The following is a 21,163-nucleotide window of genomic DNA, read 5'->3' as shown; positions in this document are numbered from 1 at the left end:
GAAGAGACTTGGAACATAATTGATTCCAGCATGAGCAGGTTTACCTTGCTGTCTATCTGGCGATCTTTATGTGATAACCTGATTAGCCTTTTAAAATGAGGTTGAGATATTTATTGCCAATATTTTGGATTCTCTTGTAGGAGGTAGCTGTTGGTGATAATTGACAATAGCTTGAGCAAAAAGAAATATGGCTATGCCTTGGTTGTAGACATAGATAGAAAAGATGGTAAATTGTAGTTTTCACATACAACGAGTTGACAAGTGTTTAACCATTCAGTCATAAATGGTATGACCACCAAGTCCATGTAAAATATAGGGATAGGAGGAAAAGCTCAAAAGCTTCCTTGAACTCAAGTTCTTCCTTTGTACATCACTAAAGCAAAATTATATGATTAATTACATTTACATTGGTGGAATGAAGAGAAAATTTGCTTTAATAAATCCATATATCCTGTGCAAGAGTATATCACATATCTGTGCCGAGGGGCATTATCTAACAGCCTTTGTTTTCATTTCTGTGGGTTACTCCTACATTCTTTAGCCACTCAACAACTTCCTTGATCGTTGGTCTCTTGGAAGGGTTTTGGCTTACGCACATGCAGGCAACGTCTAGCACCTGCAACATCTCTTCATCAAAGCCCTTTCCTCTGATGATAGGATCGAAGACCTGATCTTGTTTGCCCTCGCTTCTCATTTGCTGCACCCACCCAACCAATTCTCTCGACAGCTTTGGCTTGAATACCTCCACAGGCCTCTTCCCGGTGAGCAGCTCAAGCATGACAACACCAAAACTGTACATGTCTCCTCTCAAAGTGGCTACCCATGCTTGCCCATATTCTGGAGGAATGTAGCCCAAGGTACCAACAAGCTCAGTTGTAACTTGTGTGTGATAAGGAAGAATCAATCTTGACAATCCAAAATCTGCTAGGTGTGCTTCAAACTTGTCATCAAGAAGGATGTTGCTAGACTTGATGTCACGATGCACTATGTGTGGCTCACATATCTGGTGCAGGTAAGCGAGCCCACAACTTGTTCCCCTTGCAATTTTCAGCCGAGTTGGCCAGTCTAACTGAGATGCACCATCAGGTTTCTCATGCAGCCAGTAATCCAAACTTCCGTTCTCCATGTAGGAATATATTAGAAGCCGATAACCTTCATGCACACAATAGCCTTGCAGAGAAACCAGGTTCTTGTGTTGTGCAGTGGACAGAGCCTCCACCTCTGCTCTGAATTCCCTTTCCATCAGACCCAAGTCTCCAGAGAGTTTCTTAACAGCTAGCTTGGTCCCATTTGCCAGTGTTGCTTTATAAACCAAACCAAAACCCCCACAGCCAACGATGTTGGCTTGACTGAAATTATCAGTGGCTTTCAAGAGTTCGGATATTGTAAGATCTTTGACTTCATTAGTATTGTTTTGGAACAATATGACTAAGCTAGTATCCTTGTCAACCTCAGGAGAAACCCCAAAATTAGAATTGCTAGAAATAGCATCCCATTCAACCTTGTCAGGGTCCCCTCTTGGAATGATCCTTCTCTTGGAGAGTATCAACAATGCTAACATAGTAATTATTAAACCAGTGCCAAAGCAGATACCAATGACTAGTCCAACAAGAAGTTTTATGTTTGTGCTTTTATGAGATGCAGTAGGAGGGGTGGGACCTGGTGGATTAGGGCAAGAGCGTTGCACAATTGAACCACACAATGATGGGTTCCCATCAAAGCTCGAGGATAGGAAGGTATCAAACTGACCTCCAGAAGGAATCGGTCCTTGAAGATTATTTGCTGCCACATTGAATGAAGACAAGAAGTGAAGACTCCTCAGTGATGTAGGGATCTCTCCAGATAGACGGTTTACAGAAAGGTCCAATATCTCCAAGTTAGTGAGATTTGATAGTCCATCGGGAATGTTGCCAGAGAGCTTGTTTTGACTAAGGTCCAATACATGAAGAACTTTCAATTGGCCGATCTCAACTGGTATACTTCCAGTGAGGCTGTTGTTTCTCAGGTATATAGCTGGTGGCAGGTTTGATAGCTGATTGTACTGCTGATTGGTTGCATTGTTGGGCATAACAAATACAGGCAACTCTAGATAACTTCGGTCCACTTTATCATTAGCCTCTTGAGATGCTAGCGCAGTCAATCTTGTAAGATCCTTGGGGAATTCTCCTGACAGGAAGTTCTGAGAGAAATCTATGTAGAAAAGGTTTGTTAAATTACCCAACCAACCAGGAATCGAACCTGAAATTCGATTTACAGACAGGTCCAAGACCTCAAGTTTCTTGAGTTTAGCTAGCCAGTTGGGCACTTGACCAGTAAATTGGCAACCACCCAGTCCCAAAACCTGAAGATTTTGGAATCCATCAGAGGCCACTAAATTTTCATCATGCGGTATTGGTTCATTAAAGAAGTTCTTTGACATGATGAAAGTAGTGAGATTCTTGCAGCCCATTGGATTCCTTATTGCCCCAGTTATATTGGTTAAGCGGTTGTTAGAAACAGAGAGGAAAGAAAGAGATTGCAGTGCAAGTATATCAGGCAAAATCTGTCCCTCTAGCTGGTTACTTGCCAGTCTAACAGCAGTCAGAGACTTGCATGAATAAAGACTTGGTGGCAAGATACCTGTAAACTGATTATTACCAAGGTCAAGGGTGTTAAGATAGATGAGTGAGGAGAAATTAAAGGCAGAAAGATTTCCTTCCAAATTGTTGACCCGCAAATTTAATGTTGTGAGTTTGATGCAGTTCATGAGAGATGGAGGCAGAGAACCAGTGAGGTTATTAATGTGAAGGAGAAGTTTTTCCAAGTTGGAGAGCTTACCAATATCCTTGGGGATCAAGCCAGTGAATTCATTAGAATAGAGCTCAAGGACTCTGAGGTTGGAGAGATTGACGATGGAATCATGAATGGGTCCAGAAAGGTGATTGATTGCTAAGGAAAGTTGTTGCAGTGAGGCAATACTGTAAATGTGTCGAGGAACTGCTCCTGAGAGATTGTTGAAACCTGCTCGAAGGATCTCCAACTGGGAACACTGGCCTAGTCCAGAGGGAATTTGATTACTGAAATCATTGTAAGAGAAATCCAACTGTCTGAGGGAGCGTGAAAAATCAGAGCATAAATAAGAAGGGATTGGGCCTGTGAAACTATTGTTGCTGATATTAAAAGTGGTGAGACTCCAAGCTGTCTGGAGGAATGAAATAGATGGGATTGACCCCTCAAAATAATTGCTGGACAAATCCAAATTTTGGATGTCAATAGCAGTGATATTATTGTCCAAGTGGTTGGTTGGTAATTGACCAGAAAGAAGATTGAAACTGAGATCAAGAACGAGGAGGTGATTGAGGGAGAAGAAGAAAGAGGTGGGGATTCGACCAAAGAGGCGATTATGTGAGAGATCAAGGTGAGAAAGGCGGGTGAGGTTTGCAAGAGAAGGGGAGAGAGTGGCAGTGAGGCCTCTAAAGGGTAGACGGAGATGGGTGACACGACCATCTTCAGCATCACAATCAACTCCATCCCATAGACAGCAGTCAATAGAAGAAGACCAATTCAACGAGGATGATGATGATGATATGTTTGAAAAGAAAGACAAGAGAGAGTCACGATCATTTTGGTTGCAGGCCACAGCAGCGTAGCAAGGACAGAATAATTGTAATTGTATAACTAGAAGTAGAAGAAACAATAAGACCCTGTTTTGAGGCATGGAGGAGGAGGAGGAGGAGGAAGCTCTCGGTCTTGTTATTGGTAGATTTAGAGCAGCAGCACCGCCGCAGGCTTCTTTATCAAGTATCATCATCTTGTAAAAACAAGTGGAGCAATAAGACATCAAAGAGTTGAAAAAAGAAGGTGAGTGCATGGTTCATTATCGGGTGTGGGCAACCTTGTACAAGATTAGAAATTGCAGTAAACCCCTCATTGACTCTTCAGAGAGAAAGAGACAGAGAGAGAGAGTGCGTGCGTGCGTGTGTGACGTTGAGTAGTTGATATTATAATGGGCAATATTAAAAAACAAAAAAATAGGAAGGTGGTATAGTTATTATTATTATTATCACCATTATCATTGAAAAATAAGAATTTTTATGAGCGTTTACTTTTGAGGGTGGCTGGTAGTGGTAGTGGTATTTGTAGTGGTGGTGGACTTTTTCTGGGATGATGATTGATGGATTGATGACCAAAGGGAGAAGGCGTGTTGATAGTTACTGTGATAAACATCCCATACCAATTTTCTATTCTTTTATTTACGCCTGTGCTGTTGGTGGCAACTCCAACTACTGCCCCATATTCTTTAATTAAACTCTTGGAGAACACAACACCATCCATCCTTGGTGTAATTTGATATTTAAACATAACAAAATTCAACTGACCTGGATGACACTTCCTCAGTTTCATATATTAACCGTTACCCAAGAGTGGTGATCAAATATATGTTGGCTTGGTGTTGGTTGGGTGGTCTGAGAAACAAAAATTAATAAAGAAGTCGGCATTTACAAAAAGAAATGTCTACAGCTGGAAGAGAGATTATTAGTTTATAATAACCAAGAAAAGAAGGGCTGGATCATGGGTGCATTACAGTATCCCAGGGGTCAGGACCTTTGTTGGATCATTGTTTCTTCCTGGAAGGCCACAAAACCTGCTAAGCCTGCAGCTCCAATGATGAAGAAACCAAAATGACAAGTTCATGAACCAGACAAAAATCATAAAATGCTAATTGCTCCAGTACTTGATGCGGGAATAATTGCCTCAAGATTTGAACTCAAGAGATCTAACTTACCAGGTCTATTGCTAAATCAGCAGAACATATGTTGGTTGTTGCTTGAGGTAAAGTAAACAGGTGTACTTTGTTATATGAAATCCTCTATTTGCCTTCATGATAAATCAGTTCAAAAGCTAGAATGCCATCAGTAAATAGGAGTACAAATCATCCATTCAATCACATTTTCTCATTTACTTTCATGCCTCCCAATGCAGAGCCAATAAGAACCACACATTCAATTTTATCGAACTCTTCATTGACTTATTCTGTAATTCCACCATCCGCAAAGGCTTTCTTGCCAGCAGCGAGAATATAAAGCATGAATTTGTTTGCCCTCTTAGCATCTTTTGGTGATAAGCAATCAACCATCTACTGAGAGAGACTTGATCTTTCCAACGACTCTCTATTAGAGTAAGAACAATGTTGTAAACAAGGTAAAATGAAATTGGAAAAACTAAAAGGCATACAGTGGGAAACATTGAACAATCAAAGCCCTCTATCTCACTTAAGTCACTGACACTTTAGAAATTTTATAATCTGACTTCTAGTAATTTAATTAAGGTTAAATCTATCAAAACAGAAAATAAATTTGAAAGTGAGAGAGGAAAATCAATTAGGTAGGGGCTAGAAATGACTTCCTTGTAATAAATAGTAAATAGCCAATACCCGCCAAGCGGTGGTTGTATCCCAATGGCAAACAGATACAATTGGGTCATGCCTATTTGTTGGGCTTTGTTGGACTGCTACAACTAGAAATGGGCACCGGTCGGGTTGGGTCGGGGCTGGGGAATGGGGTCCCCGTCCCCATCCCCATCTTCGAGTTAGGGGTGTCGGGGAATCTCCTTCCCCGACCCACGGAGATGGGATGGGATGATCCCCCGTACCCTATCCGGGAAGAAATTCCCCGCGGGAAACTTTCCCCCGTGAATGGGTACTAATCCCCGTCGGTCAATTTCTAATTTTCGCTAACATCTTAATTCTTAAAAAGTCACGATGAGGAATTTGCAACTATCATGAGTCCAACAATTATTCAAATACCCAAAATAAATAAAATAAAAACTAGAAAATGGCTATTAGTCTTCCATAAGACATAACCTACATTTAGAACCTTTTGTTATAAAAATCCCAAAATATCATTACACTTTACAAGCCATATTTATATACCCATAAGAATATATAAAAAATATATATATAATAACATTTGTGGAAACTTTCTTTCAAATTAGTGCAAAGTCCAGAGAGTAAAAGTATCAAACTACAAGCGAAAGCCAATGTCATAACCCAACTACAACCTGTAGATTGCAGAACATCACAAGTTCACAAAAGTACAAAATTTTAATTGCACATTTCGCATACACCCAAAATCCCAACTAAATAGCCATCGCAAAATGGCAATTTACACACACCCAAAATCCCAACAAAATAACACAACTAGTTATACAATTACAAAGTCCCAAAACCCAGACACCGCACCAAGAAGCTTCACTTTCATCATAAATCTGTCTTTTTAATTTCCTGTTAAACAATAAAAATTTATAGTTAAGTTAATATGTTATATAGAGTAGTATTATATTTTATTGAAATGACTAAAGAAAAAAGAAAGAAAATCCTTCCTCAACTCTACCGCACCTCATTGTCTGCATCATTGTCACATAAATTTTGGAACAAGTATTTTCACCTGACATAAGAATAAATAAACATTAATGATTAAAAAATCGTAATCAGTTTTTTTTTAATCTTTATTCCATTGAAGAAATCAAAATTTTATTTGATTATCTTCTATATCAACCCATAACCATTCTTGGGAACACATCAATGCTTGTAATGTATCAGAATGTATTCTGTTGCGATGCGAACTCACTACTTTGCCTGTAGTGCTAAATGCTGACTCAGAAATAACAGTGGACAAAGGAATTCCAAGGATATCTTGAGCAATCCTTTGTCGAGTAGGATATTTAAACCCATTTGACTTCCATCAACACAATATATCGAAGTTAGGAGTTCTAGGCACAAGGTTCTCCTCTAAGTAACATTCCAACTTTGACTTTCCATGGCCATGGGAACAAGTGAATTTTTTCTTCGTAATCACAACTAAAGTATCCAACATCCTCTGACGACCACTAGAATTAGGAACATCGGACTGAGAAGAAGTTGTAGATGACGAGGGTTGAGGTTCACAACTTCTGTGTTTAGATTGGTACTCAAAAACCAAATCACTAAATAATTCTAGAACCCTCCTAATCTCATGTGGACCATCATCTTCTCCATAGATAATGGGAAAGACTACATCTATCAACTTCAGTTTATATCTAAGATCAAGACAATTGCAACCGCCATAACACCATGAATCACATTCCAATATTTGGAAAACTTTTTGTCCATTCGTGCTGCCATATTCATTATCACGACATTTTCACATGTAAGCCATCTAGACAACTCCATTCTAATTTCACAATTCTCGGGAAAATAAATGTTGGCGGTGGGATATTTAGTTCCAAAGAATAAGAGTGTGGTGTTGTAAAATATTTTTAACTTTTCAATAATGTTCTCTGCCAACTCCCATTCTTCCTCACTTGGCAAACATCTATACTATGGCTCCTGATGCTTTAAACGAGGAAATACTTCTTTATAAATAAAAGTTGTTTCAAGCATCAAATATGTTGAGTTCCAACGCGTCTTGCAATCTAGAGCCAACTTCTTGGTACTTCCGATCCTTGTTTGACATGCCACTCCATCAAATTTTTGCTCCCTTTTAGGCGATGTTGTCCAATAAGCAACACTCTCATAGATTTTTGCTATGGCTTCTCCAATAACTGATAAGCCATCTTGAACAATCAAATTTAGAATATGCGCACAACAACGCATATGAAACATATCACCATGCAACATAAGGGAGGAACGTGTAACTTCTCCCAATATATCTTGGACAACTGCATCTTAGTGGAGCAACTATCAACCAAAACAATCTATCAAAGCAGCTGTAAGCACATCTCTATTATGGGGACAACGCCTATGTACAAATCTACAATATAAATAATACATAATTCAGTCATTAATATAAATGAAAAAATCAATGAAGAAATAAGAATATAAAACTTAAAAATACAATACCTTAGAAGTCAACTTTGTACTATATCCTTTGTTTTGATTACTGGCAGTCTATAAATTAGAAGTTATAGCAATTCTACCCAAATTCTTGTTTAACAACTTCATTGTCTTCTCCTTTTCAACCTCATAAATCTCCATAATATCCTTCCTAATATTTCTCCTAGAGACAACCTTGAACAACAGTTGAATAGTGCTGCAAAATGTTCTAAACCCTGAATGGTCAACCATGCTAAGCAAATACTTATGTAGAATTATCATTCTCGCAAGCTCCTTTCTCCTTGCGTCTTGATCAAATTGGTAATTTTCTAATGTCTTATTTGATCCCTCTTTTTGGACTCGTACAAGCATTTTTTGTGATACATCTTAGTACCTTTGCTTGGGACAAATTCTATGATGACCATGCAAATGTTTTGTCCTGTTTTTAGAACCACCTACAAGTTGTTTACAACAATAGTTACACTCCGCCTTGCCCTTGCCTTCTACTTTTACTTTCATCAAATGTAACCATACAGTTGACTTAGTCTTTCCACTTCCGACAGGGATTGAAGAAGGAGTATTTGAACGCATGGTTCGGTTACTTCAGTACCTTCATCAACTGAGAATTGCAATTGGTCACTATCATCAACTAGAGTTGGCATTTGGGAACTCAGAATTGATATCTTTTTTGATGACTTGGAATTATGATTGACCTTCTCATATGGACTCTTTCTTTTGCTAGGTAAAGAGTATTGAATGGACATGGTGAAACCTAAAAGAGTACAACATAAAACACCAACAAAAACATCAAGAATAAGCATGCTTAGGCACCAAGTTTTATACAAACTACGCTGGACATAGTAGAAAGGGTAAATATTACAATGAAATATAAAAAGCTAGGTTTGAAATGAATAATGCCTGATGGAAATGACAAACCTATCTACCCTCATCCAAACTTTATCAATATAAAACCTAAAAAGTATTACTTCTAAGCCTTAGATTCTTTCCCCTAATATCATATAGTTGCTAGCATATTAAATCCATTAATCAGCCAAATTAATATTACTGTCCTGCAATTAATATTGTAAGGCATAGTACAAACAAAGTTGCTTTTGTAAATAAAAATTACTTGAAAAACAAAATTTTCTCATTATTGGCAAATCACCTGGTGGTGAGGAATTTACTAGTTTTATTAAGGCAGCAATGACATACATCAAATTTCATTCCATGTTCAGCTCATCATTGTCAATGGCCTTGGAGGAGGCAGATAGGTTTCAAAGGCGATAGAGAGGAAAATAAAAAATGTGTTTCAACGGCGGCAGAGGAAAAGGAAAATGACAAAATGTGTTTCAGCGGCGGTAGAAAAAAAAAGGAAAATGTGTTTCAGCAGTGACAGGGGAAAAGGAAATCAGTTTGGCTAAATGTTTAGGGCGTAGTCGCATAGAGATGGGCGTTGGGGCGGTAGAGGAAAAGGAAATCAATGAAAAAATCAATATCTCTTATGATTAACGTTCAGGGCCAAGAATAATTTAATATATTATTATTATATATTGTGTGTACATATCATTTGTTGATGTGTTTAATATTAATCAATCTCTTCCAAAATAAATAAATAATTTAATAAATTTTGACATTGAACAATTTGGAGTTTTGGACTTGTAATTTAATGCATTTAAGATTAAGAGTTCCAATTTCTTTGTAACACTAAACTTGGCCTTATATTTAAGATTAAGAGTTTCAACTTCTATTAGATTATGTTAATAATTTATATTTAATTTATCAATTATTAAATTAAAATGTATACTAACATTATATTTTATTTATGTTTGAGAATAAATTATATTTTATACTTAATTTAATTGACAAAGATTTTTCGGGGCGGGTGGGGTAATTGGTGGAGATTTTTCAAGTATGGGTAATTTTCGGGGGCGGGCAATATGCGGGGCATTTCCATGCAAGGTCGAGGCAGGGACCCGCAGGGACACACACACACCCCCAACCCTAACTCGCACCCGACGGGGAACAAAATGCTACTCATGCCCGCCCTTATACCTGAAAAAATCAGGGAATCCCCGATGGAGCGAGTAAAACGCCCATCTCTGGGGTGTAAGTTTGAAAGACAAAGAGTTCTTGACTTCAAGTTATATCAAGTAAGTGGCCAACCAATTACCTTACTAGAAAGGAAAATTAGGGTTTTGGGATACAAACGGATGGGCATAAAATATATGCAAAAGTGAATACGACGAGTTTAACTTTTTTGAAATCATTATTCCATTCACTTGAATTATCCCTTTTAAAATTTATTAGTAAATTAATTATAGACAAAATTACCCTTATTCAAATCATCACACAAACACAAATCAAAGATAATCAAAAGGCAAACAGACCAGTCATCACAAACATCAATCTGCCTCCAATTGAAGAGAAAAATAAAAATGACAGATTTCTTCTTCTCTTCCCGATCAACTTAACTTCAAACATTACTATCAAACTAACAAAAATAATAATAATAATAAACAGTTTATAGCCTGCAAAGTGCAAAGTCAACCTCAGTTCCTAATACTTTGCCAATGGAGATTTGGTTTGACAATTTTTTTTTTTTTTTTTTTTCAAAAAAGGAAAAGAATCCCTTCATTCTAAAATTAACAAGAATATATTAAGAATTGTCAAATCAGTATATTACTTACCAATAGCTTAAAGAATTTGATAATAATATAATAAATTTTAATTGTAAGTAATAAACATAATTGCTTTATTCAACGAAGCATTTCTATAAATATTTTCTTCAACATAATATTTATGCCTTAATTAATATGAAATTTGAATATCGGAAAGGATTTTTTATATCATTAATAAAATAGAATATATTATTATATGTAATAATTAAGATTCCTAATAGGAAGATATACAAGGATCCAAAGTTCATATGCTAGATTAATAAGATCAAATCAATTTCCAAATTTAGAGTTTTAACAAAGATGTCCATTACATATGCTAGATTACCATTATAATAAAAGTTTAATAAGGAACAAAACCTTTTAACTTAAATTTTTTATTTAAATCTATCAAAATATATGATTATTTTTTAATATTTTCATTCATTGTAATTCTACAATATATAGGCTACATACAAAAACATTTACAAGAAAGAATAAAAGAATTAATTATAGAATATTATAGAAAATATTAATGTCTTAATTATAGTTTATTCTAACAAATCCTATAATTTAAGAAAAAATTATATCTTAATTATAGGATATTCTACCAAAACTGAGGCACAAATTTTCAATCATAAATATCTTGTAATCCAATAAATGTGAGAATTAGTTTGGAGATAATCAATTACACCACTCCTTGAAGAAGAACAATGGATTGAATGTCCCAAGGTCCTTCAGAATGGGAAGCTGAAACTGAAGCCCATTGTGTAGACAATCAATTGCTGCAATACATTGAAGTAGCCTTTGTTTCTAGCTTTCTCACAAAATTTGAGGCCAATCAAAGTGTTAAAAGCTTGAAAACAGGCATCCGTAAATTCCCTACACTAAAGAATCGTTATTTTCATCATCACCTATCATCGGACCTTTTAGCAAAGTCTAAGGATAATTGGAGAAAACTTGAAAATAGGCTTACCAAAAATTGACAAAAAAATGACATTTGATTTCAAAGAGATTATTCTACCAAGAAGTAGCCTTTATTTCTAGCTAGCACATCAAATTTAAGGGCCATCAGAGTATTGTGGGGTTGAAAATAAATGTTTCAGAAATACAAGCAAAAAACAAGCAGAAACAAAGAAATGAATATTCAACTACAATTATTTTCTAAAATACTCTTGTTCATGTTGTTTCTCACATATAACACATAAAACTACTGTTTGCAAAATAAATAAAGCCAACACAAATGACAAATGGTCCATACATAAGGGCTAAAAATTAGAACAAAAAACAGTTCACTAATTATAAATACGGGATGGAAACGAATTCAACTGTTGTTGTCTTTAAAGCATATGATTTCATGTCGTTTTGGCTAAGTTAAAAATGCCATCAATAAATTCGACATCACCATTTTTGTAAGCAACCCACCTAAATCGATCAAATCCACCATAAGCCTTGACGCCACCATCATAATAACCAACATTATTACCTCCATAACCACCATCATAATAACCAACATTAAGGGCTAAAATTGATAGTTGGGTCAGCTCTTAAGAATGATCTTGATATGGTAGAAGCACGTACAAGAACAAAACAATATTAGCTCTAGCAACAGAATGTTAGATCAACTTTTACAACAATAAAAATCCATATATAACCATTTGATATTTAAAAAATCTATTAGATTTAAACGGTCAAAGGTCCATCTCCTTGGTACTTAAAATACAGTTCGCACTCACACACACACAATTTTAGCCTTAACACACATCATAAAACACACCTAGCCGATTATAACATAGCAAAAATAAATCTCCAATTTAACAAGGGTTTAGGGTTTAGGCTTTTTATCGGTAAACCCATAATTGTATTAAAGGTTTAGGGTTTTTTGGATAAGAAGAATGCTACACTTACAAAGATGTATACAAAGAAGGGTATACAAAGATAAATCTAATCCTTGAAAGAAGGAAAAAAGAGAGAGAGAGAAAGACAATCATAAAGATTAAGGGTAAGATTTATCTTTGTATACCCTTCTTTGTATGCATCTTTGTAAGATTAACATTTCTCTTTGGCAAACCCAGTAACTATATTATAAAAAAGAATAAAAAGTACCTGGAGAAAGAGAGAAAGCTCTCTTTCAAGTTAACTCCTTGGGCATGCCCAACGAAAAGCTAACAAAAAAAGGCCCAGGAACCCATAAGCAAGCACAAAAACAAACTATCTATACAAAATACAAGGTCACATAACCAAAAAATCTGCACTGTACAGAGGGGCCCATGTACAGAAGAACGGGTGCCCCCAGCCCACACAACCTTCCCACGGACCCAGCCCAAAAACCTATCCAAGCAATAGCCACGCAACCAGCCCACTCAAATGAAGCTCACATATGGAAGCCCAGGCAAAAGAGAGCAAACGGCTGAACACGCAACCTAGCCCACAAAGCCTGCACACGTGACTGAACACGCACCTAGCCACGCATCCAACCCACCTAACAGCCCACACACAAACCCACTCACACTGCCCAAACAAACTACCCACATATACAGCAACAAAATCTATGGCCCAACATCAATAAGCCCATCAAAACCCTGATGCAACAGTCTAGTAAAAACATCCCGAACCATCTTCTTATAAACCCAACCCACCTCCATTAAATCCAAGTCCAAGGGGACTCCATGCCCAAAGCCCTATCCATCCTTTGTGTAATTTGATATCAAACATAAGAAAATTCAACTGACCTGGAGGACTCTTCCATAGTTCCATATATTAACCGTTACCCAAGAGTGGTGATAAGATATATGTTGGCTTGGTTGGGAGGTCTGAGAAACAAAAATTAATAAAGTATAGACAAAATAAACTGGACACCTATTAAAGAAGTCAGCATTTATAAAAAGAAATGTCTACAGCTAGAAAGATTAATAGTTTATAATAACTAAGAAAAGAAGGGCTGGATCATGGGTGCATTACAGTATCCCAGGGGTCAGGACCTTTGTTGGATCATTATTTCTTCCTGAAAGGCCACAAAACCTGCTAAGCCTGCATCTCCAATGATGAAGAAACTAAAATGACAACTTCATGCTCCAGACAAAAATCACAAAATGCTAATTGCTCCAGTACTTGATGCAGGAATAATTGCTGCAAGAATTGAACTCGTCTATTGCTAAAACAGCAGAACATATGTTGGTTGCTGCTTGGGGTAAAGTAAACAGATGTACTTTGTTATATGAAATCCTCTATTTGCCTTCATGATAAATCAGTTCAAAAGCAAGAATACCATCAGTCAAAAGAAGTACAAATCATCAATTCAATCAAATCTTGTCATTTACTTTCATGCCTCCCAATGCAGAGCCAATTAGAACCACACATTCAATTTTATCAAACTCTTCATTGACTTCTTCTGTTATTCCACCATCCGTAAAGGCTATCTTGCCAGCAGTGAGAATATAAAGCCCGAATTTGTTTGCCCTCTTAGCATGTTTTGGTGATAAGCAATCAACCATTTACTGAGAGAGACTTGATCTTTCCAGCGACTTTCACCGAGTTCCTTTTTGAAGTTGTTGGTAATCATACAGAGCTCAGCGTATGTAAATCGCCTGCTCTTTGCCATTGACCCATATGATTTCTTAGACGTTCCTCCTGACTCCTTTGCTGGTTTAAAAAGAAAATACTTGCATATTTACTTTGAACAAATACTTACATACAAAAAATCTCAATCTGAACATTCTTATTTTCTGAAAATTCAAATTCCTGTTTATTTTTAGAAATTTGAATTTTTTGTATAAGAAAGTTTGATGAAATTTTGTATTTTAATGTTTATGATCCACACAATAATCCGCAAGGAAAGACACCTGTGCATACACATTGCATTTAGTATATATGGTGTAATGGTAGTCTTGAATACCTTGTTTTGGACTTTTAAGTCTCCAGAAAAGAGCCAATGCAGCTAATAGTGTGAACAAGGAAGCAAATGATGCTACAACTGGAACAAGTAATTTCTTCTTCTTCCTTTTCTTGCCGCATGAAACTGATGCGCAAAGATTTGGATTGCCTTCCACACTTCAATCAAACACCAGTGAGAATAATGTGAGAGTTGGGAATTTAGATCAGGTATTACATAAATGCAATATTATACTTACAACCCAATCTTACAACCCCTAGGTGGTAGCTCCCAGTTTTTTGCTAATGAATTTCCCAAAATTCAAAACTCATTAGCAAAAAACTGGGAGCTACCATGTAGGGATTATGAGAAAGAGTTTGTGAGAGTAGATTGTAATACTTAAGCAAGCACTTGTGGAAAATGGAAGCTCACTCTATGACTTCTATAAAAAAAATATAACTCTGTTTCTAGGATTATTATAGGAAGCAAAAAATTCTAAGGGAATTTGTCCAATTTTGGTTCCAACCAATTAGATATAGTTCATTTTGGGTTCATATACTGGCAAATATTAAAATATTACATTTGGGTTTCATGCAAATGTCTTTCACTCAAAATACATCACTTAATTCCTTAGCTAGTTCACTTGACGAGGTGGGCCGTGACAGTATTGGACAAATTTATTGATATGGCATGAGAGTTTTGGACAAAATACCTTAATGATACGGAACCCTTTTGTGATCTTTTAGTAAGTTCAACTGGTACTGAACCTGTGAGCAATATTTCCACTTAAGTTTCTGCGAAAATCATACCAGAAATGTGAATTAGTCCTTAGCTTTAATATCAAGAAACATGCCATTTCAGTTTAAATATCCCAAGATATAAACTTACAAGGTCTTCAAGAATGGCAGTTGAGACAGAAACTCGGGCACTGATCCAGTCAAATTATTGTTTGATAAGTCCCTGACATAAGAATAGATAATTTTTTGGAGTGCGTCAAATTTAACTTCATCTTTGTTGGAAACAATGTGTATATATATAGTGTAAAGGGTAAAGGGTATATTTGTAATTATTGAGTGTGTGTATATATTTGAGTTTGGGTGTACTGTTGACATTAAGTGAAATAGAGAGAATAACATGGTATCAGAGCGTAAACCCTAAACACATTTGCGTGATTCAGTTTCCAACGAGTGCTGACCTCTTCCCTGGGTTTTTCGGCGACGTTTGACCCCTTCCTTGTGTTTTCCGGCGACGTTTGACCCCTTCCCTGTGTTTTCTGGCAGCGTCTGACCCTTCCCTCTATTTTTCGGCGACGTCTGACCTCTGTGTCTGTTTTCCGGCCACGTCTGACTCTGTTCTTCATTGTTTTCCTTTTTTTTTCGGCGAGTGCTGATTCTGAGTTTTGGTTTGGTGCAGTAAATCTCTCTTCTCTGATTGTTGGTTTGGTGCAGTAATTTTTTTTTTTGAAATTAGGCTCAGTGTTTGTGTTAAAATGGGAATGCTTTGTGTTGGCTTGGAGTTGAAAATGTGATACTAAAGTTGTTGTGAATCCTGGTGGTTTGAGTTGTTGTGTTTGCTTGGGTTGTTTGGTGTTGGGATTGTTGTGAATCGGTGGAGTTGTTGTGTTTGCTTGGGTTGTTTGGTGTTGGGATTGTTGTGAATCTGTGGAGTTACGAGTTCTTTGCTAGACAGTATGGCAGCGGACGATAAGAAGATGGTGACTGAAATTGTCACTTCCTCCAGCAAAATTACTTATCGAAAATTATTGGGAAAAAAGAATTATATTCAATGGAAGCGGATAATCCGACGATATGTGTCCAGCATTGATATGGGAGACCATTTAATCAAGGATCCACTTGAGGAAACAGAAGATGATAGTAAAACTCGAAAAAGATGGCTCATGGAAGATGATAAGCTCTTCAATTAGATTCAGAACACTCTTGATTCGTTAGTGGATGATGTGATTGGTCATTATGATACAGTCAAGGAGTTATGGGACTATCTAGAGTTCTTGTATGCTGGTAAACAAGACTTGTCTCATGCCCACGAATTGTTATTGAAGATCTATTGGGCAAATATGCAAGAGAAGACATTGCTCGAATATTATACAGAGATAAAACAAGCCTTTGAAGAAAAAAGGGCTATGTTTCCTGTCCCCACTGACGTGAAAATGATGCAAGCACAAGAAGAACAAGTGGTTGCGCAATGTTTTCTAGTTGGGTTGAGACTGGAATATGAGATAGCTCGTACACAACTTCTTACCGGTGAGACACTTCCCTCTCTTACGAATGTCTTTGCTCGCCTCCTCAGAGTTCGTAAGGGGGAAGATCGAGGAGTGCCTAAGGACAAAGAAACCCTTAAGGATCCTAATGTTGATCATGCGACCCTAGCTAGCATGAAGTCTGGTGATAGCAAAGGTAACAAAGGGACAAGTCGTGATCCTAGGAACAATCGTGGTAATAGCCCTCGTACTTGCTTTCACTGTGGTGCTGAGGGTCACATAAAGAAAAATTGTTGGAAGCTCCAAGCCCCTTACTATGCAAGACACTCAGAAGTTTGCTCATGTTGTAACTCAAGATGGTCTCTTACCCACCCCATCACAGGTTACTATCTCCGCAACAGAATATGCTCGTCTCACTTAGAATTCTTACTCCCAGTCATCCATCCTATCGACCACTACTACTTTAACCTAGTTAGGTAATCCTACAACTTGCTTGTCCACTTCTAGTAGTAACTGGGTCATTGATTCTGGTGCTACCCACCATATGACAGGCGATACAGGTATTCTCTCCTTATTTACACCTTCTCCCAATTTGTCTTCGGTTACCTTAGTTAACAGATCTACTTCACCTACTATTGGATGTGGTACTACCCATCTCAACAAATCTATGTCTCTTTCCTCTGTCCTGTGCCTTCCTTATTTTCCCTTTAATCTTTTATCAATTAGTCAAATTACTAATGCATTCAATTGTGGTGTTTACCTTTTTCCTACTCATTGTATATTTCAGGATCTTGGGACGAGGCGGATTATTGGTAGGGGCCGTGTATCAGGTGGCCTATATATGCTCGATGATGTCTCTACTCCTGTCTCTCAACCTGTTGCGTGTACCAGTGATTCATCTCTACCCATACTACATGGTCGCCTTGGTCATCCTCCCCTCCCATTTTGAAAAGGCTATGTCCTAATGTAGGGTCAGTGTCACACCTTGAGTGTGAGGCATGTCAGTTTGGAAAACACCATAGAGTGTCCTATAGCCCTAGGATAAACAAAAGAGCCATAACCCTTTTTAATGTTATACACTCTAATGTTTGGGGTCCTTGCCCTGTGTTGTCACAAGTCTGGATATCGATATTTTGTTATTTTTGTGGATGATTTTTCACGTGTAACTTGGTTGTATGAAAAATCGTTCTAAACTATTCTCCATATTTTGTACCTTTTATGCTGAAATACAAAATCAATTTACTTCATCTATTAATTTTCTCAAAAGTGATAATGCCAAATAATACTTTTCTACTCCTTTCTCTTCCTTTCTATCTACTAGAGGTATTATTCATTAGTCATCACGTGTTTATACACCTCAGCAAAATGAAGTTGTTGAACGCAAAAATCGTCATTTATTAGAAGTCGCTCGTACTCTCCTTTTTCACATGAAAGTCTCTACAGAATTTTGGGTAGATGCTATCTCCACAGCATGTCACTTGATCAATCGCATGCCTTCTTCTGTTTTGGGTGGTCAAATCCCGTTCTCCATCCTTTTTCCATCATAGCCTTTATTCTCTCTTCCTCCTAAAGTGTTTGGATGCACGTGCTTTGTTCAAGATGTTAGACCTCATGCATCCAAATTTGAACCTCAGTCCCTCAAGTGTATATTCATGGGTTATTCCCGATTTCAGAAGGGTTATCACTGTTTTTCTCCTGTCTTAGGTAAGTACCTTATCTCAGCTGATGTTTGCTTTTTTGAAACCACTCTATATGTTGAGTCCTCCACCTCATCTACTTCTTTTGAAGCACCCCTTGATGATCTTCTTGTTTACCACATTACCCATCATAGTCCTCTACCATCTCGTCCGCCTATCACCCAAGTATACTCTTGCAGGGTTCACCAGCACCATGAGACACCTGCAGCAACATCTGATCCACTGCCTTTATCGACTGCCTCGCCCTCTGATCCGGTTCCTCCATCCTCTAACCATGATCATAATTTTCCCATTGCTCTTCGTAAAGGTAAGTGCTCTTATACCTATCCTATCTCCTCATTTGTTTCTTATCACTCTCTGTCTTCATCTTCCAAGTCTTTTATTGCCTCTTTAGACTCTATGTCTGTTCCCAACTCTGTGTCTGAAGCAATTGCTCATGATGGGTGGCGACGGGCTATGGAAGAAGAGATGTTGGCTCTAGAACATAATGATACATGGGTTCTAATGGGGTTGCCTAAAAATAAAAAGGCTATTGGGTGCAAATGGGTTTTCACAGTGAAGGCTAATCCCGATGGGACTGTGGCTCGGTTGAAAGCTCGTTTGGTTGCTAAAGGTTATGCCTAGATGTATGGTATTAATTATTCTGAGACATTCTCCCTAGTTACTAAAATGACCTCTGTCCGACTATTCATCTCTCTTGCAGCTTCATATCATTGGCCTCTTCACCAACTTGATGTAAAAAATGCCTTTTTACATGGTGATCTTCTTGAAGAGGTTTACATGGAGCAACCTCCATGGGCGTGGTTTGTTGCTCAGGGGGAGTCAGGAAAGGTATGCAAATTGAGGAAATCTTTATATGGCTTAAAGCAATCTCCATGGGCGTGGTTTGGGAGGTTTAGCAAAGTGGTGATTCAGTCTGGTTTACATAGGAGTGCTTATGATCACTCTGTCTTTTATAAGCAATCTAGTTATGGCATCATTCTTTTGGTTGTTTATGTTGATGACATTGTAATCATTGGCAGTGATGATGTTGGCATTCAGAGTTTGAAAAATTGTTTGGCTTCCAAATTTCACACAAAAGACTTGGGTACTTTAAGGTATTTTCTCGGAGTTGAGGTTTCTCGGAGTAAGAAAGGGATCTTTCTCTCTCAACGCAAGTATGTGTTAGATGTGTTGACCGAAATGGGTCTAAGTGAGGCTAAGCCTTGTGACACTCCTATGGTTCCTAATGTGAGATTGAATGCTGAGGATGGAGAGATGTTTGGTGGTTCAGAGAGGTACAGACGGATAGTTGGAAAGTTAAACTACCTTACAGTAACCCGTCCAGATATTGCTTTTTCAGTGAGTGTGGTGAGTCAGTTTATGTCATCTCCTAGGACATCTCATTGGGATGCGGTCCTCCATATTTTGAAGTATCTAAAAGGAGCCCTTGGACGTGGGATTCTTTACAGTGACCATGGTCATAATAAGGTAGAAGGTTTTTCAGATTCTGATTGGGCAGGATCCTCTGTGAATAGACGGTCTGTGACTAGGTTTTGTGTTTTTGTTGGAGGAAATCTTATTTCTTAGAAAAGTAAGAAGCAACCGGTTGTAGCTAGGTCAAGTGCAGAGTCTGAGTATCGGGCTATGGCACAAGTTACGTGTGAGCTCATATGGACAAGACATCTTCTTAGAGAAATTGGGTTTGGTGACCCATGTACTATGGACTTGTGGTGTGACAACCAAGCAACCATACATATAGCAAACAATCTAGTCTTTCATGAGAGGACTAAGCATATAGAAGTGGATTGTCACTTTGTACGAGAGAAACTTGAACAAAAGTTAATTGCTACTAATCATGTTAGAACAGGGGAACAACTAGCTGACATCTTCACGAAGTCTCTAGTTGGTAAAAGGGCAACTTATATTTGTAACAAGCTGGGCATGATAGATATATAAGCTTCAGCTTGAGGGGGAGTGTTGGAAACTATGTGTATATATATAGTGTAAAGGGTAAAGGGTATATTTGTAATTATTGAGTGTGTGTATATATTTGAGTTAGGGTGTACTGTTGAGATTAAGTGAAATAGAGAGAATAACAATCTTTAAATATGTTGACAACACCGAAGCATAATGAGACTGAGATTATACTTACAGGTGTTGTATCATTGTAAGATTGGATATGTAAGGAGGTATCTCACCAGTCAGTCCGTTTGAAGATAAACTCCTAAATTGATGTCCATTAATTTGATTAACAAAAGAGTTAAAAGAAATAAAATAAACTAAAAAGTCATATAGAATATGTTCTTGAATACATGAACTTACAGGGAAATAATTCTTGGAGGACTGCTACCATTGAAGCTGCAATCAAGGCCATCCCACAAGTATTCTTGAGGGGCACACGGATCTCCTTGCCAATCTTTTATCTTAGACAATGACTTGATATTCTTGATAGCATCAGCTGATGTTTCCATATGTAAGTATTCAAAAATGTTTATACAGACAATGAAATGCATATATTTCTAATTCGGAAGAGCTTACCATCTACTTGGTTGGTTTCTGACTGTGCGAAATCTTTCACTAAATAAAATTTGACACCATTGATAATTGGAGGGAGGGTTGAATCTTCAGTTCTAGTGATTAAAATATCACATTGTCCTCCGATAAAGTCTGACGGATTGTAAAAAGTGGTCATGTACAAGTAAGATGGAGAAACAGGGTCAGACGAGAAATTTCCATTTAAATCTCGGTTCAAAGAACTATTGAATCTTCTTGACTGATTGGCTGGGAGAACTTCAAGTTCCGCAAAGTGCATGTACACATAAATCGTGGAATTCGAATCCTCAGGAGTGAAAGAGAGTTGTAATGGGTCACTTGCATTTCTTGGTGTCCCGGCACTCTTCATGACAATTT

General features: G+C 37.5%; 2 protein-coding genes across 2 annotated transcripts; both read right to left on the bottom strand.

Annotated features, from left to right (window-relative positions):
* Positions 1-196: 196 nt before the first annotated feature.
* LOC116110441 (tyrosine-sulfated glycopeptide receptor 1-like) lies at positions 197-3,857 on the bottom strand. The gene has a single exon (XM_031396652.1). The coding sequence runs from the start codon at positions 3,848-3,850 to the stop codon at positions 494-496; it is 3,357 nt and encodes a 1,118-aa protein (XP_031252512.1). The 5' UTR covers positions 3,851-3,857; the 3' UTR covers positions 197-493.
* A 4,049-nt stretch (positions 3,858-7,906) lies between these two features.
* Positions 7,907-21,155, bottom strand: LOC116110450 (probable LRR receptor-like serine/threonine-protein kinase At1g05700). Its single transcript, XM_031396665.1, has 9 exons — positions 20,792-21,155; positions 20,576-20,711; positions 20,406-20,477; positions 15,245-15,316; positions 15,124-15,150; positions 14,381-14,535; positions 13,984-14,127; positions 8,442-8,603; positions 7,907-8,067 (listed from the first exon to the last, which is right to left on the bottom strand). The coding sequence occupies exons 1-9, from the start codon at positions 21,153-21,155 to the stop codon at positions 7,907-7,909; spliced, it is 1,293 nt and encodes a 430-aa protein (XP_031252525.1).
* Between the last annotated feature and the right edge of the window lie 8 nt (positions 21,156-21,163).

Source organism: Pistacia vera, unplaced genomic scaffold (genome assembly GCF_008641045.1).
Source record: "Pistacia vera cultivar Batoury unplaced genomic scaffold, PisVer_v2 Contig602, whole genome shotgun sequence".
Lineage (NCBI taxonomy): Eukaryota > Viridiplantae > Streptophyta > Magnoliopsida > Sapindales > Anacardiaceae > Pistacia > Pistacia vera.
Note: the sequence above shows the minus strand (reverse complement) of the source record. Positions and strands in the feature narration are given on the sequence as shown.

Excerpts from the sequence above, each read along its gene's own strand:
- LOC116110441 (XM_031396652.1), bottom strand. The coding sequence starts at position 3,850 with ATGCACTCACCTTCTTTTTTCAACTCTTTGATGTCTTATTGCTCCACT.
- LOC116110450 (XM_031396665.1), bottom strand. The coding sequence starts at position 21,155 with ATGAAGAGTGCCGGGACACCAAGAAATGCAAGTGACCCATTACAACTC. Across the intron at positions 15,151-15,244 it reads CTGCCATTCTTGAAGACCTT|AAACTTAAGTGGAAATATTG; the intron begins GTAAGTTTATAT and ends TGATTTTCGCAG. Across the intron at positions 14,128-14,380 it reads ACTTAAAAGTCCAAAACAAG|CAAAGGAGTCAGGAGGAACG; the intron begins GTATTCAAGACT and ends TTTTTAAACCAG.